Below are 16,279 nucleotides of genomic sequence, written 5' to 3' on the forward strand. Positions count from 1 at the left end.
CTATAAGTAGGCATTTTTCACTTCCCATCTTTTTTGAAATGTGGAATTAAAGCTCAGAAAAAGTAGTCTAAAGTCAAACAGTCAGTGTGACTTGACATCACATATTAAGCCATGTATATCACTTGGAGAGTTAAAGAGAATGTTACACTTCAAGATAGATTACAATTAATGATGGAAAATGACCAGAAGAACAACAGATGTAAATTATTTTTGTCAATCTACAAAGCCTGTGGAGCTGGCTTTAAGTCATTCCTCTTGCCTTGTGATCGTAAGTAAGTTCATGGATAAGCCTGTTTACTACTATGTAATAGATTATTAAGATTATCCAAAACTCAAGGGGTTCTAATGAGAAGATAAAATTATTTATTTAGATATTGTTCTAAGCTCCTTCCTACCCTCCACATATATTATCATGATCTCTTCCACATTTCTTATTCAGCAAGTACACGTTATATCTGGGATCTCAGAATCCTTTGCTTTGAAAGTCTGTGGTTCAGAATTCTGATCCCTTACTATTTCCCCTCCTCTAGGATTGTTGCAGAGACCATCTGCAGCCTGGATCCATGGATAAGGTCAATTCTTCAGTGGTGTCTGAATTTGTATTGTTGGGACTCTCTAGTTCTCAGGAGCTCCAGCTTTTCTTTTTTGTTTTCTTCTCTGTGTTATATGCGGTCATTGTGCTGGGAAACCTTCTCATTATCATCACAGTAACTTCTGATAACAGACTGCACTCCCCCATGTACTTCCTCCTGGGAAATCTCTCCTTTGTGGACATCTGTCAGGCTTCTTTTGCTACCCCTAAAATGATTGCTGACTTTCTGAGTGAACATAAGACCATCTCCTTCAGTGGCTGCATTGCCCAGATATTCTTCATCCACCTTTTTACTGGAGGAGAGATGGTACTACTTGTCTCCATGGCATATGACAGATACGTAGCCATATGCAAACCCCTACACTATGTAGTCATCATGAGTCGAAGGACGTGCACTGTCCTGGTAATGGTCTCCTGGGCTGTGGGCTTGGTGCACACATTAAGCCAGTTATCATTTACCGTGAACCTGCCTTTTTGTGGACCCAATGTAGTAGACAGCTTTTTTTGTGACCTTCCTCGAGTGACCAAACTTGCCTGCCTGGACTCTTACATAATTGAAATACTAATTGTAATCAATAGTGGAATCCTTTCCCTAAGTACTTTCTCTTTCTTGGTTAGCTCTTACATCATTATTCTTGTCACTGTCTGGTTTAAGTCTTCTGCTGCAATGGCCAAGGCCTTTTCTACACTGGCTGCCCATATCACTGTAGTAATATTGTTCTTTGGACCTTGCATCTTTATCTATGTGTGGCCCTTTACCACTTACCCTGTAGATAAACTTCTTGCCATATTTTACACTGTTTTCACCCCCATTCTAAACCCCATTATTTACACACTAAGAAACAGGGATATGAAGGCTGCCATGAGGAAGATTATGACCTATTACCTGAGGCCCAAGAAAATTTCTGAAATTCCACTAGTAGCAAGGAATTCCCTTTATTAAGACACAATTCCTTCAACTTCCTCAAATTGATACTCTGACTATAAATATTTTCAATGTGTTCTTGGGGCATATCTCAGTTATGGTGGAAGTGATGAGGAAGATGATATAGAGAGTATCTAATGGATATTAACTAGCCCCTTCCCAAGTATCACCTAAGCAAAAGCTAAATATAAAAAAATAGGAGAAGGTATACATGATTACTTGTTCTGCAAATGAACAGAATGACAATATGTGGATAGTATTAATGCTTTCGCTGCTTTAGTTGCAGCATGAATATGATAGGGGAAAAAAGGGAGTACCTGATTCTTTGGTGGGCATAAATTCAGGCATTTTTCATGGTCCTAGCAGTTTCCTAATTGTATGCTGAAAAATCTATGTAGATGAATAATGTTTTTAAAAATGTGAAAGTCAATTTTCCCAACCAGAAGATAGCCTTTCCACTGATTCAAGTGTGTAGACTTAAGTGGAGATTTTTAAATTATGAAACCCCTCCCCTAACATCAAGTATGCCTATCCCATATTGTTTTCCAATAACAATGCTTTAAAATGAATCAGGAGCTTGCATTTCAAATCTTTCGCTTAATGGTCTTTCTATAATCAGTTAAGATAATTTCAGTTTCCTCTGAAAACACTGACCTTTTTGTCTATGCTATAAGTAGCTACTCAACAGTCTTTGCATTTAGACAAAATACAGAGTTCTTAGTGACACTGAATCAATGATAAACATACAATCTAACTGCAACCTGGATCCTGAAAGACCTCTGGATCTTTACTCTGAACCTCTCAGGACCATTATTAGATTTATTAATGTTGATAATTGTTTTTAAGGGCTTTTTTGGATGCTTCTCAAAGTTTATTTTATTTTTATCTTTTAAATTATCCAACAGATAGTACATCATTAGTTTTTGATGCAGTGTCAATGATTCATTAGTAGTTTTTAAGCTTTCTCCCCCAACACTCCTCAATTCATAAAGAGTAATTAGACAAACATAAATATTAGTCTCTCCAAGGATAAAAACATGAGTTTTGCTTTTTGTTGTTTGCCTATTTATCTTCCCAATTCCATCTCATCTTTTCTGAACCCAACTGTAATAAAGCATCATTAAGTAAAATATTGAAAAAACCTTGGGAATTTCCTCTTCTCCCACCCCACTCAATTTTTACTCTCTCCATAGCTTTCTAGTTCTTCTGAGAACTGATATTCTTTGCTCTTTTCTACTCTCAAAGCTTACCTTCCAGTAAGGGTAGTTTAAAAGTAATTTATACTTCAGTGTAAATTTAAATACATCAGCTACTTCTTCCAGGAATGTGTACACATTGATTTCTTTCTAATTTTAGGATATCATTCCATCAGTAGTGAGAGGGGAAAGTCAGCACCTTAGATCTGAAACAGTGGCAGAAAGAAGAGATCTTACCAATGTTTCCTGACTCTAAACCATGCAGGCTGCTTTGTTTTTCTACTCAGGGAATGAGGTCCAGCCTTATGATTCCCCTTCTTCTTGAATAAAAGACTATATGTACTGTATGATTTTCTTTTAATCAGCCTATAGTACCGAAGTATTAGGGTGGCAGAACTCATTAGAAAGCTTATTAATTTCATTCTTTTTTTCAATGATAGATGATTTGATGCTAGATTATATGAAACAGATCTTTCTTGTTAGGTATTTTATAAAAATGTTTTGTTAACCATAGTAAACAATGAAAATAAATGTGTTAAGAAATTCAGAAAGTATGTAATCTGCTTAACTGGACCAGTTATTAGCTAATCAGGCACTCATAACATTTTGTGACTATGAGATTCTTTTGAAAATATGATAAACATCATAGCTATCCTTCCCCAACAACAGCATAAACACTTAAACATAAGACTGGATATACATTAATATTTTACTTTAGTAACTGATTTCTGGTTTTCAGTTAAAAAAATGACTGTAGAGTGATCTTTAACAGAGGAAGTATATGCTGTCTATGATACTGAATTAATCTTAAACTTTTACTGGAATCCTTGAAATAAAGTAAGTATTAAGGAGTCTGGCAGCATTTGGGTAGCTCAGCTGGTTAAGCATAACATGTTTCTTGATTTTGGCTCAGGTCATCATCTCAGAGTGCTGAGATCCAACTCAGCCTGGAGTCTGTTTCTCTCCCTCTCCCTAATCACATGTGCTTTCTCTCTCTCTCCCCTTCTCTCATATAAATAAATATGTTAAGAAAATGGAGTCTGAACTTTCATAGCTAATATTTACAGAAGAGGAAATGCTTGAGTGAAAGAACTTCAAATTTTCCCAAATTCTTTGGATTTTTTTTCCCACATGGCATGATTTATGTTCCTTACAAACTATTTTTGCAAGTTCTCATTCAAGAAAAGATGAAGTGGTATTTATATTTCAGTGAAGTTCTTCCAAAGAATGCCTGGAAAGCCAGCAAGTTTTCTCGTAATAGAGAAAAACACACATTTTTTGTTTTTCTTGAAGGGGCGGGGGGTGGAAGGTTGGGGGGAGCCAGGAGGTGGGTATTATGAGGGGATGTATTGCATGGAGCATTGGGTGTGGTACAAAAACAATGAATTCTGTTACGTTGAAAAGAAATAAAAAACACATATACACACACATTTTATTCTCAATTATTGGTATAATCCATTGACAAGCTGGATATTCAAAGTCCTTCATTTTGAATGTTGACAAAGTTGACCACTTTCTTAGACACAATGTCAGAGCTGTTAGAAGAATTTCTACTAAGGCATGGCAGGGAAGAGAGCAATAATTAAAATAATGTGTGGAATTTCCTCTCATCAAAAGAGTAACAAGATCAGGTAAGCTGCTGAAAATAAAATACTTCATTTAATAGAGAAGAATCACGTTTTTTTCCTTTGTGTATTTCTTGACAAGTAAGCTCTATAAATTATCAATTTGTTGTCTCTTGACATGAAGTCCACCCTTCATTGGCATGTTTGTGGTATCTGACCTGGACTCAAACCTTTCACCTTTGTCATGAAAGGATGTTGGATGAACACTACAGAAAAGAGAGGCCTTTCTTCCCGCTTCCAGTGTCCTTAATTTCTTTCTTCTACACTGCAGCTGCCATGGGCTACCCAATGGCACTCACCCTCCAGCAAGTTTTGTTGCCAGTCTCAGCCTTTCATTTCCTGCTCCTCATCCCTCCATTTGGGGACCAGCTTTGTCCAGAGGCCTACTCATAAGCTCTCCGGAGAGTTCTGAAACTCCCCCTTGGGGAGGGGGTCCCCCTTCAAAGTCTATTGCTTCCCTGGTTCTGTCCTTCAGCCCTAGAACATTATTTGGAGTTCTCTTTCATCCCTTTTTTGTACTACTACCAGTTGCTAAGTCTCCATGTTCAACATTCCTTGTTCAAAATACAGTGTAGTTTTTGTCTCCTGATGGCACTCTGACAGATACCGAAACTTTTAAGTATTTACAAGATATTGAAAAGCCAGAAGCATCTAAAAGTGATTCATAAAATATGACACGTAATGAGGAAACTCAAGAGCTGGCTGAACCAAAAATTGTTAGCATTTTCATCTATTTATATACTCATAGTGTATGATATCCTTTGTCAAGTATTTTTTTTTCTCCTAAGACAACAAATGAGGTATTTACTAACTTAAAAAAAAATAAAATTTCACTCTCTGCTCCAAGCCAATGTGACAATTTCCATAGCAAAAGTTTGGTTTTGTTTTTGCTCATTCGGTTTTCCCCAGTCGTTCATGGATTTCATTTTAATGTGATAGGAAACCTTGTATAGTGCTCTTTAATGAGGGAAAATGGAGCATTCAAGTGTATGTAACACTGAATCATTAAAGTTTGTATTAAAGTTTTAATCATCAGTCTTCTTTTCCTGAGAAGACCCTACTGAAGAGCTTTCCATTTGAAAAGATAAATCTGCTTGTTATCTTTACCCTGCAGGTTTAGACGATCGCCAAGACAGAAGCAGCACCACTCTGTGTTAATGCATTTTTGTGTCATACATGCAATGATAAAAACAAACCAAATATAAAGTCAAGAGTTCATAGACTTTAACAAACTTTTTCATAAAATATTTCAAATTACTTTAGTTCCAGTAAGACAAAGAGACATTCATAATACTAAAACAAACACTATTTTAATTTACTGTCAGCTATTCAAGGTAACTAGCAATACATTTCACCTGGAATTGAGACACTAAGAGCAGTAGAATCCCATGTTATATTTTGTTTAAAACAAATCTTAATATAATTTGGTAATACATTTTTTTCATGGAGGTATTTTAAAATGATAATTTGAAATATTCCTTTTTTTTTTTTTTTCTGTCCGGTTTACAGATCTCTGTGGACTTTTCTCAAACCCCTGAGAAACTGATAGAGACATAAATTTAACTGCAGAAAAATGGGGAAATAAAAGTACATTTTAGAAATCTGAAAATAACTTTTGCACTGCTTCTCGTAAGACTTGTCAAATCCAAGCTCAGACCATATTATTATTAAGTACTCTTGAGCAGATTACTTGCTTTTGATCAGGTCCCCTCCCTAAAATCTTCCAATTCCTATGTATTACTCTTAGGGCAAAAGAAAAGCAATCCTCATTAATCTGATTAATAAGGCCCTTGGCTCTCTATTCATATCACCACGCTAACCCACATCCTCGTTTAAGTAATATGGTTCTCCCTGATGGAAGTAAACTCCACAAGAACAGGGACTTTGTCTATGGCAGGTGAACATATCCTGAAAGTGTTTTTCATAATGTGACTTTTTGTAGAAAATATGGAGCCAAAAGCCAGGGCAGACTTGTTTGTTCCTTCTGCTCTCAGAATGTAAACTACTTCTGCTATGTGTATGAGCTAAGTGGACGAGTAACACTTCAGACAAGGAATAGAAACTCAATGCATAGCTCATAGAATAGAAGAGCTGAAGTGATGGAAGAGACTCTAGAGAGATGAGACAATATGGCCAGTGGTAAGTGTACCTCAAGATGCTAGCTCAGGGTAAAAAGCGAAGCTTTAGTTCCATTAAAATAAAATTACTGGAAATAATTTGATTCATGTTCACCATAGGGTAAAAGCAAAGCATTAGCAGTATAATTTCCAAAAGTGCACAGTAACAGAAACCTCCAGGAGAAACACATTGACTACAGGGCACATCATGATGGTCTTTAGAAGACTGAAAAGGGAGAGAAGAATCTGATAACATCAAGATTCAGTATTTCATCATAGGTATTTTTACTTTTTTTTTTTTTGACAAAATTGTATTTCATTATAAATACTCCCCTTTAGAGAAGAACCTTGACATATAATATGCTGTATTTCCAGTATCTTGAAATTCCAGACTATATCAGAACTAAATACATGAAGGATGCCACAAAGTAACTGAAACACCAATGAAGAAAACCTCTCAACTCTACTTTGTGACAGAGTTTTCACAATTAAAGAAAGAAAGAAAAAAAAAAACAACACATCAGTCACTCCCTCACCTCTGAAACATTTGCTGTTGACCCATTTCTATATTGGTTCTCCTACTTTGTCACAATATAGTCCTTAGTAAACTTAATGGTCCTGGTAATCTATACATCATCATACTAGTCCACTACATTAAAAGCACATAGTGATTGGACCTTTGAGCAGAAATTACATAAAAGAGGTAAGAGATAATCCCTAACATTTCAGGGATCTGTTAAGTCATTCAAGTTTTAAAGGTTTGAATATTGTGGGGTATGATACCGAATCCCCTCAGAACATACAAAAATGTAATTTTGTTTTGTACTTCTTACCACTGAGAAAGAGACACAGTGCTTACAGGCTCACTGAATCTTGGAGGCAGCATAAAGCTGCCTTGCAAACATGGCTTTGATGCCATTTTGGGTTAAGTCACACAGGATTTCCAATTTCCAATGAATCTTTTGTATCTAGTCCAGTCTTGAGTGCAAGCTGCCCTTACTACTCATGCTATACAAACCAGGAAAATCAGTCAAATAGAGGTAGGGATTATAAATAATAATACTGTGCAGATTCTTTAGCAAAGCCACTTAGAAGAACGACCATGCTAACTCCTCGGATCCTAGAAAAGAAGCCCTGCATCCTGCAGCAGAGAACTATACTGTGGTTGAAAAGCAAATCCTAGGATGCTGCAGGGCCCTACCAGAGACTGAGTTTTCTAGTGTCAGAAAGAAAGTGGGTTTTCAAGTGACTATGTGACTAGCACTGCTCATTATGAACCAAGTATCAAGAAGTCATGATTTCTAGCTGTCACAGCAGTAAGCCAATATGTATTACCTGATTTCTCTGGGACCAGGCTGAAGCAGGTATAAAATCACAAGTAATCAGCACCCTTAAGTAGTCCAGAATTCTATATTACCTACTTTTGTTGCATTAATACCCTTACTTCAGATCAATTTTATGGTCTCATAGAAAGGTTTCTATAAATGATCTAGTTGTCTTGATGCAAGCACAAAATGGACAACTGCTGCATTCTTGTCCACTCAGATGACTAATGGGAACTGGTGAGGGAAAATTCTATTACTGGGAAAAGCCATAAATATTTCACTCAGTTATCAAATTTGGGATGGAAAATTGGTCCTATGTGGAAGTAAATATGAATTCCTGGACAGTGAAAAACAGTTTTATTAGTTTAGTAGATGTCTTAAAAGATCAAAATTGGAATATGTGGCAGAGAAAAATGAGGACAGGTCTATGTGGGTAGGCACAAAGTGTGTGGATTTTTATACCTCACATCAGTGTCCATCTGAGACCAAAGCCATGTAATCCCTTTTATTAAGATTAGTCTCCTAAGTTCTGGGTACTACTCCTGATGAACACTTGATCAGCAGAAGGAACTGCACCTGAAAAGCTGATATGATGCTAATCCGCAGTGAGACCACATCCATTCAGTGGCATGTCAATTATATCACACCCCTTCTTCCATGTGGGGGGCAGTGATTTATCCTTATTGGGATGGACTACTACTCCAGATATGGGTTTTCCTTCCTTGCCTGCTGTCCCCCTCCATTATCCTAGGCCTCTAGATTTGACATCTTCTTAAAAATAAACAATAAATATTTTCTTAAAAAACAGTATTTTCTTTTAAAAAATATTTTACTTATTTATTGTTCAGATAGGCAGAGAGTGAGCAAGAAAGAGCACGAACAATCAGGGGAGGGCACAGTCAGAGAAAGAAGCAGGCTCCCTGCTGAGTAAGGAGCCTGATGCAGGACTCCATCTGGTACCCTGGGATCATGACCTACGCCAAAGGCAGGCCCTTAACAGACTAAGCCACCCTGGTATCCTCAAAATAAATATTTTCTGAAACAATTCACATTAAATTTATATTATATGTAGATTTATAGATATTAAATTTTTGGCAAAACCAAGTCTTTCTAATCAAAAAAAGAAATAGAGAGCCCAGATATGGACCCTGAATTCTATGGTCAATTAATCCTCGACAAAACAGGAAAAAATATACAGTGGAAAAAAGACAGTCTCTTCAATAAATGATGCTGGGAAAACTGGACAGCTATATGTAGAAGAATGAAACTCGACCATTCTCTTACACCGTACACAAAGATAAACTCAAAATGGATTAAAGACCTCAACGTGAGACAGGAATCCATCAGAATACTAGAGGAGAACATAGGCAGTAATCTCTTTGATATCAGCCACAGCAACTTCTTTCAAGATATATCTCCAAAGGCAAAGAAAACAAAAGTGAAAATAAACTTTTGGGACTTCATCAAAACCAAAAGCTTCTGCACAGCCAAGGAGACAGTCAAGAAAACAAAGAGGCAACCCACAGAATGGGAGAAGATATTTGCAAATGACAGTACAGACAAAAGGTTGATATCCAGGATCTGTAATGAACTACTCAAACTCAACAAACACGAAACAGGCAAACATATCAAAAAACGGGCAGAAGATATGAACAGACACTTCTCCCATGAAGACATACAAATGGCTATCAGACACATGAAAAAATGTTCATTATCATTAGCCCTCAGGGAGATTCAAATTAAAACCACATTGAGATATCACCTTACACCAGTTAGAATGGCCAAAATTAACAAAACAGGAACAACATGTGTTAGAGAGGATGTGGAGAAAGGGGAACCCTCTTCCACTATTGGTGAGAATGCAAGTTGGTGCAGCCTCTTTGGAGAACAGTGTGGAGATTCCTCAAGAAATTAAAAATAGAGCTTCCCTATGACCCTGCAATTGCACTCCTGGGTATTTACCCCAAAGATACAGATGTCGTGAAAAGAAGGGCCATCTGTACCCCAATGTTTATAGCATCAATGGCCATGGTCACCAAACTGTGGAAAGAACCAAGATGCCCTTCAACGGATGAATGGATAAGGAAGATGTGGTCCATATATACTATGGAGTATTATGCCTCCATCAGAAAGGATGAATACCCAACTTTTGTAGCAACATGGACGGGACTAGGAAGAGATTATGCTGAGTGAAATAAGTCAAGCAGAGAGATTCAATTATCATATGGTTTCACTTATTTGTGGAGCATAAGAAATATCATGGAGGACAAGGGGTGTTAGAGAGGAGAAGGGAGTTGAGGGAAATTGGAAGGGGAGTTAAATCATGAGAGACTATTTGAAAAACAATCTGAGAGGTTTGAAGTGGCGGGGGTGTGCGAGGTTGGGGTACCAGGTGGTGGGTATTATAGAGGGCACCGATTGCACCGATAGCATGGAGCACTGGGTGTGGTGAAAAAATAATGAATGCTGCTTTTCTGAAAATAAATAAATAAAAAAAATATACCTCCCTGTATTTTTTATTCGTTTCATATTTCCACTGTTTAAAATTTTTACATGTACAACCTGTATATTTATGATTAACTTTTTCCAGATACTTTATATTTTATCTTTGTGAATGGAAACTGTCCTTCACTGTATTTTCTTTGTAATTTTATAAACTGTTGCTCATTAGGGGCATCTGATTGGCTTAGTCGGTAGTGTATGTAACTCTCCATCTCAAGGTCATGAGTTCAAGCCCCACTTTGGGCATGGAGCCCGCTAAATAAATAAACCGAAATAAATTAGTAAAGTTTTTCTCATTTAATATATTTTTCTAACTTTTTTGAGGATCACACTTTTGCCAAATAGTCAAGATATTAAAAATATAGAAAGTAAAATGTACAACCTGTATATTTATGATTAACTTTTTCCAGATACTTTATATTTTATCTTTGTGAATGGAAACTGTCCTTCACTGTATTTTCTTTGTAATTTTATAAACTGTTGCTCATTAGGGGCATCTGATTGGCTTAGTCGGTAGTGTATGTAACTCTCCATCTCAAGGTCATGAGTTCAAGCCCCACTTTGGGCATGGAGCCCGCTAAATAAATAAACCGAAATAAATTAGTAAAGTTTTTCTCATTTAATATATTTTTCTAACTTTTTTGAGGATCACACTTTTGCCAAATAGTCAAGATATTAAAAATATAGAAAGTAAAATATTAAAATTATTTACTAAACTTACTACAATTATGCATATAGTATATTTGGCCATAGCTTAAACTCCTAAAAATATTTACAGATTCACTTTAAGTCCCTTTTATACATTTCTTCACACCATTTCTTTTGTTTACATTTCAGTTTAGAACCTGTATTACTGGGTATTTTAAAATTATTTTCATAAGTTTGTTCATTTTTTTGGCTTATAAAACTATACACATAATAATTTTATCAGTCTCCAATTACTTTCTCCTGACATGTTTTATAATGACACATAAATTCATATAAAAGATTAATATACAAAAATAATTTAAATCATTGAATATACTCTATCATGTTAAAAAATTATATTGCTTCACTCTCAAATTCATAGATATGTAGGTGTTTTTCCAGTATTAGCTCTCTCTTTCAATCAATGCTGCAATATCAATGTTCATGCATTGCTGGGTATGTGAACATTTTACTACAGTATATATACACACACAGACATACAGAGCATATACAAGGAAACTTACTTTCAATTTCCTTTTTTAAAGATCACCATTTGAAACCCACATCTACATCACCAGCTTTGGAAATACAGAAAACTTACTATGTATAATGTATTGGAAGAACTGCTGACACATGTTTAGAGAAATAAAAGATTTTTCATGGAAAAGAAATGAAGAGCACCTTCAAGTGTTTGAAAACCTATCATGCTGAAGTGAGAACACATTTGTTATACTAAACTATTAATAGTAGAATCAGTTGTGCAATTTAACAAAAGACGTAACTATCTTGGGAAGTTCTGAGCTCCCTGCAAATGGAGGAAACCATCCTGAGGCTAGGTGATCCTTTTTAGAATGGTTTCATTATTTTAACAAAAAGTTAGTGGTTGAAAAAGTATTTTCTGAGTGGAAGTCAGTGAAAATCTAGTAATATTTTGCTTTCCTATGTACCAACTAGTTGGTAAAAAAACTTTTTTCTTTTCCATTCCTGGATAGAAAATTCTGTAAAACATAATTACTCCCACTGCAGGGTGACATCAGATCTCCGAGTGAATTCTCACTTCCCCAGTGAAATCTGTTCCATAGAACAAGGATGAAGGCTTTATATTGCCTTACCTTAGGATACTGCACTTGTATAGTAAGGAGGAAAGGAGGAGCCTCACTACCTGAGGTGCTTGCTTCCGCACAGCTTCGTGCAGAGACCAACTTAAAATGCATCAAGTCAAGAATATATCACAAATATTTTAGGCATGAAGACTCACAGCAAAAGCGGGGAGTTTAGAAACTAACTGTGGGACACCGTATTTGGAGAAAATAAGGAAGAACTGAAGGACTGGAAGGAATCATTAAAAGTGTAAACATTATACATGCATTTGACCACTGTGTTTGGACTAGATAATTTGTAAACTGTCCTCTAGATGCAAAATCAGCAACTAGAAGATCGAAAAGGAAAAGCCACTGTTGTCTAAGTCAAGCTGGAAGCTCTACCTAAAAGAGGCAAATAACTGGCTCTCTTCTTCTCTGTTGATTTCCCACTATACTGGCTTAGGGCGGCTCTGATATAATAGGATCAGCATCTGATAAACAAAGGGAAGTATGCTATAACCATCATCTGTCCCTTCTTTGCTTCCTTCATGCTTTCTATTCGAGAATATTTAGCCATTTGTTAAGCAAATATTTGTTGACCATTTATTTCCCTGGAATAAAGAAGGAGTAGCTACACAAAGTAGGTCATAAAGGTTATCTTTGCTTTTTATCGCTAGGTTTATAGGTAATCAACTATTATAAGATGAAATAATGAAAAGAAAAAAAATATGCATGTTTATGGTTTTGGAGTTCTATTGCAATACTTTAGATGGGTACTGATATAACATCAATCTTTACATATCAGACTTGGTCTTACATTGGGAAGAGGAGATTTTCTTACAGTATATTTTCTGATCTGAAAACATTTGTTATCTCTAAGTAGTCTAGTGATGAACACACAAATGACCCATTAATGGAGAAACTTCTGGGTGTTCTGTGCATAGCCCAAGGAATTGAGTGACTTGTATAAACTTCACATGTTTCCATAATATAACAGCCTCTGCATTTAGAATTTTAGAGATGAAAACAGCCTTGGAAATAATGTAGTCCTATCTACCAAGGTCTGTCACATAACTACTAAGTGGTATATATTATGTATGTCTTCTATTGGGTACCTACCTTAATTATTAAAAAAAAAAATGAGATCTAACACCGAACCTGGTATACTCTCCTTGGATTAAGAGATCACAGGAAATTCAGTGTGGAAAGGATTTTCTAGTTAACTTCACGTATTTTGAAAAATGAAACTGACAAACCTTAACATTCATTAGGTATTAGAAAGATGGAATTTGTAGAAAATTTTATTTTTAGGGTATCCTTTTTTCAAAGATAAAATGATTGTTTGAAATTGTATTAGTACTACTAACTTTATCTAACATGTTTTAACCATTATGCTTCCCCTTCTCTTCCTCCTCTTCTTCCTCTCACTCTTCAGTGTTATCTTACTAGGTGATCACAGTTGGCAGGCTTTACAATAAATTGAACACTGTAAGTAGTCCCTCATGGCATCTTCTTAAATTTGAAAGTTTAATCTTATCTTTTTAAAAATTCATAACTGTAGTCCTTTAGCACTTTTAGATCTTAGAAATAGGAATCATCTTCCTTTTCAATGTTTATTTGCCGCCTCCTCTCCCCTTTGCATTGTAAATATGTGATCAGACATTCGAGCATTGGCTCAACTCTTCCTCATGGAGATAAGAATTCCATGATAGAAGTTTATATGGAGGTCAGTTCATGCCTTACTGATCTGTTTATATTCTTAAGTCACTTAAGTTTTGGCACTCTTCTTAAAACTAGATATCATAATTCACATGCAAAGATGGGAACCCTTGAAAGAGTAGGACTTAGTGCTTCAACAACCACAATGAAAGCTTATAACATTTTTTAATTGATTTATGTTTACCTGTACAATTTTACCTTAAAAGTTTTAAATATTTATTATATTAGTTATATTAATCATGGCCAAATACAGCATACAGAATCAATCAGTATAATGATAAATTCCTACTGTATGTTGTGGGTATCTAGGACTAGAGGCAAAAATGATTCCTGAACAACCAGAGGTCATGTAGGATTTTTTTTTCTGGGATCAAATGGTCACAGTGACAAAACAAACAAACAAAAACATTCAAGAGGCAATTTAAGCACTAAGCTTCACTCTTCTGAAAATCTGTCATGCACTCAAAATGCACCAATTATATGGAGTATTTCCAAAAGGATAATATCTGAAAGGTGTCAGAGATTTTGATAAATACTGGTGCATCAGATGTGTTTAGGAAGAAATAAAAGAGAGAATACACTGAAAAGACATGGGTGGTTCATTCAAAATTAATCTTTATGTGACAGATGGTGGACTCTGGTAAACAACTGTTACATGGATAAAAGAAACATTTTTGATCTTTAAAGAAACTTCAGAGCATCAACATTGGCTTTTCTTTTCATAATATGGCAAATTGCTTCCATTAAGCCTCTTAAAACAATGTCAAGCAATTTATGATTGTCAATTCCAATAATATTAATCTACTTAGCCTTCTTTTTCAAGGCATTAATAACTATTCCATGCTTTGCTTCTGATCTGTCATTACCATCTTCATTTTTATTGTTCCTTAGTATACCCTCCTCCAGGCAGGCCTTTCAATTAATGGCTTTGTGAAAATGTCTTCCATGGCGTTGTGAAAATATCTTTCCATTCTACCTTTATATCTTCCTTCCCATTATTCCCTTTGCTTGAATCAGACATTTCTATTCAGTTTTGGCTGGCAAATTCAAAACTTTTAAGAAGTTTTAACTTAAGTAATAGCTATCCCATGACACCTTACCTCACCATTTTGGCATAATTTCTTTCATCTTACTAATATTTGTGGTGTTAATGTATCACATTTTCTTTTTTGGTATTTAATATATATATATATATATTTTATTTTTTAGTATGTATATCTACTAAATTATGAAACCATCCATATCATACCCTTTTTTCCATATTTCTACTTTTCATTGAAGTCACAGATGTTAGACAATTGATTACTTATATAATTTCATTAAACTAAATTGACTTTTAATTGAAATCTTATCATATTTATTTTGTATATATACTGGATATAGTACCACCATTGTGATCTTTCCTGATTTGCCTTTATTTAGGTAACGGGAGAGTGGCTTCATGGCTAACACAAATGAATCGGTGGTATCTGAGTTTGTGCTTCTGGGACTTTCTAAATCTTGGGAACTTCAGCTTTTCTTTTTTGCCATCTTCTCTTTAGTATATGTGACATCAGTTCTGGGCAACATCATGATTATTGTTATAATTTCCTCTGACTCCCATTTGAACTCACCTATGTACTTCCTGCTCAGTAACCTTTCCTTCATTGATATCTGCCAATCTAATTTTGCCACTCCCAAGATGCTTTTGGACTTCTTTGTTGAACACAAGACTATCTCCTTTGAAGGCTGCATGGCCCAGATATTCCTTCTTCATAGTTTTGTTGGGAGTGAGATGATGTTGCTTGTAGCTATGGCATATGACAGATTTATAGCTATCTGTAAGCCCCTACACTATAGCACAATTATGAATCGGAGACTATGTATAATTTTTGTGTTTATTTCCTGGTCTGTGGGTATTCTTCATTCTGTGAGTCACTTGGCTTTTACAGTGGATCTGCCATTCTGTGGCCCCAATGAGGTAGACAGCTTCTTTTGTGACCTTCCCCTGGTGATAGAGCTGGCTTGTATGGATACTTATGAAATGGAAATTATGACCCTAACTAACAGTGGCCTGATATCACTGGGTTGTTTTCTGGCTTTGATTATTTCCTACACCATCATTTTGATCACAGTTCGTCGCCGGTCCTCCAGCAGGTCATCCAAGGCACTTTCTACATTAACTGCTCACATTACAGTAGTGATTCTTTTCTTTGGGCCTTGCATTTACTTCTATATATGGCCTTTTAGCAGACTCTCTGTGGATAAATTCCTTTCTGTGTTCTACACTGTTTGTACACCCCTGCTGAATCCGATCATCTACTCTCTAAGGAATGAAGATGTTAAATCAGCCATGCGAAAACTGAGAAACCATCATGTGAACTCCTGGAAAAACTAGAGATCACCATGAGGTAATCCTGAATGGGAATAAAGAGCCTCTACTGGATCATAACACCATGCCAATTACTTTTGCTAATGATATTCTAATCTATATAAAATGCTCCTCATTTTATTAAACTTGTGATTCTCT

The 16,279-nt window shown here is 35.7% G+C and overlaps 2 protein-coding genes across 2 annotated transcripts; both read left to right on the top strand.

Annotated features, from left to right (window-relative positions):
- The first annotated feature begins 563 nt into the window (after positions 1–563).
- LOC123388216 (olfactory receptor 4K5) lies at positions 564–1,535 on the top strand. Its single transcript, XM_045067484.1, has one exon. The coding sequence runs from the start codon at positions 564–566 to the stop codon at positions 1,533–1,535; it is 972 nt and encodes a 323-aa protein (XP_044923419.1).
- Positions 1,536–15,211: 13,676 nt separating this feature from the next.
- On the top strand, positions 15,212–16,147 carry LOC101676617 (olfactory receptor 4K1). Its single transcript, XM_004781740.2, has one exon. It carries the CDS (start codon positions 15,212–15,214, stop codon positions 16,145–16,147), a length of 936 nt encoding a protein of 311 aa, XP_004781797.2.
- The last annotated feature ends 132 nt before the right edge of the window (positions 16,148–16,279 follow it).

The sequence above is a fragment of the Mustela putorius genome, unplaced genomic scaffold (genome assembly GCF_011764305.1).
Source record: "Mustela putorius furo isolate JIRA1106 unplaced genomic scaffold, ASM1176430v1.1 tig00003896_pilon_pilon_pilon, whole genome shotgun sequence".
NCBI classification, from domain to species: Eukaryota; Metazoa; Chordata; class Mammalia; order Carnivora; family Mustelidae; genus Mustela; species Mustela putorius.

Bases quoted from the DNA above. Each gene is read 5' to 3' on its own strand.
- LOC123388216 (XM_045067484.1), top strand. From the start codon at position 564: ATGGATAAGGTCAATTCTTCAGTGGTGTCTGAATTTGTATTGTTGGGA.
- LOC101676617 (XM_004781740.2), top strand. From the start codon at position 15,212: ATGGCTAACACAAATGAATCGGTGGTATCTGAGTTTGTGCTTCTGGGA.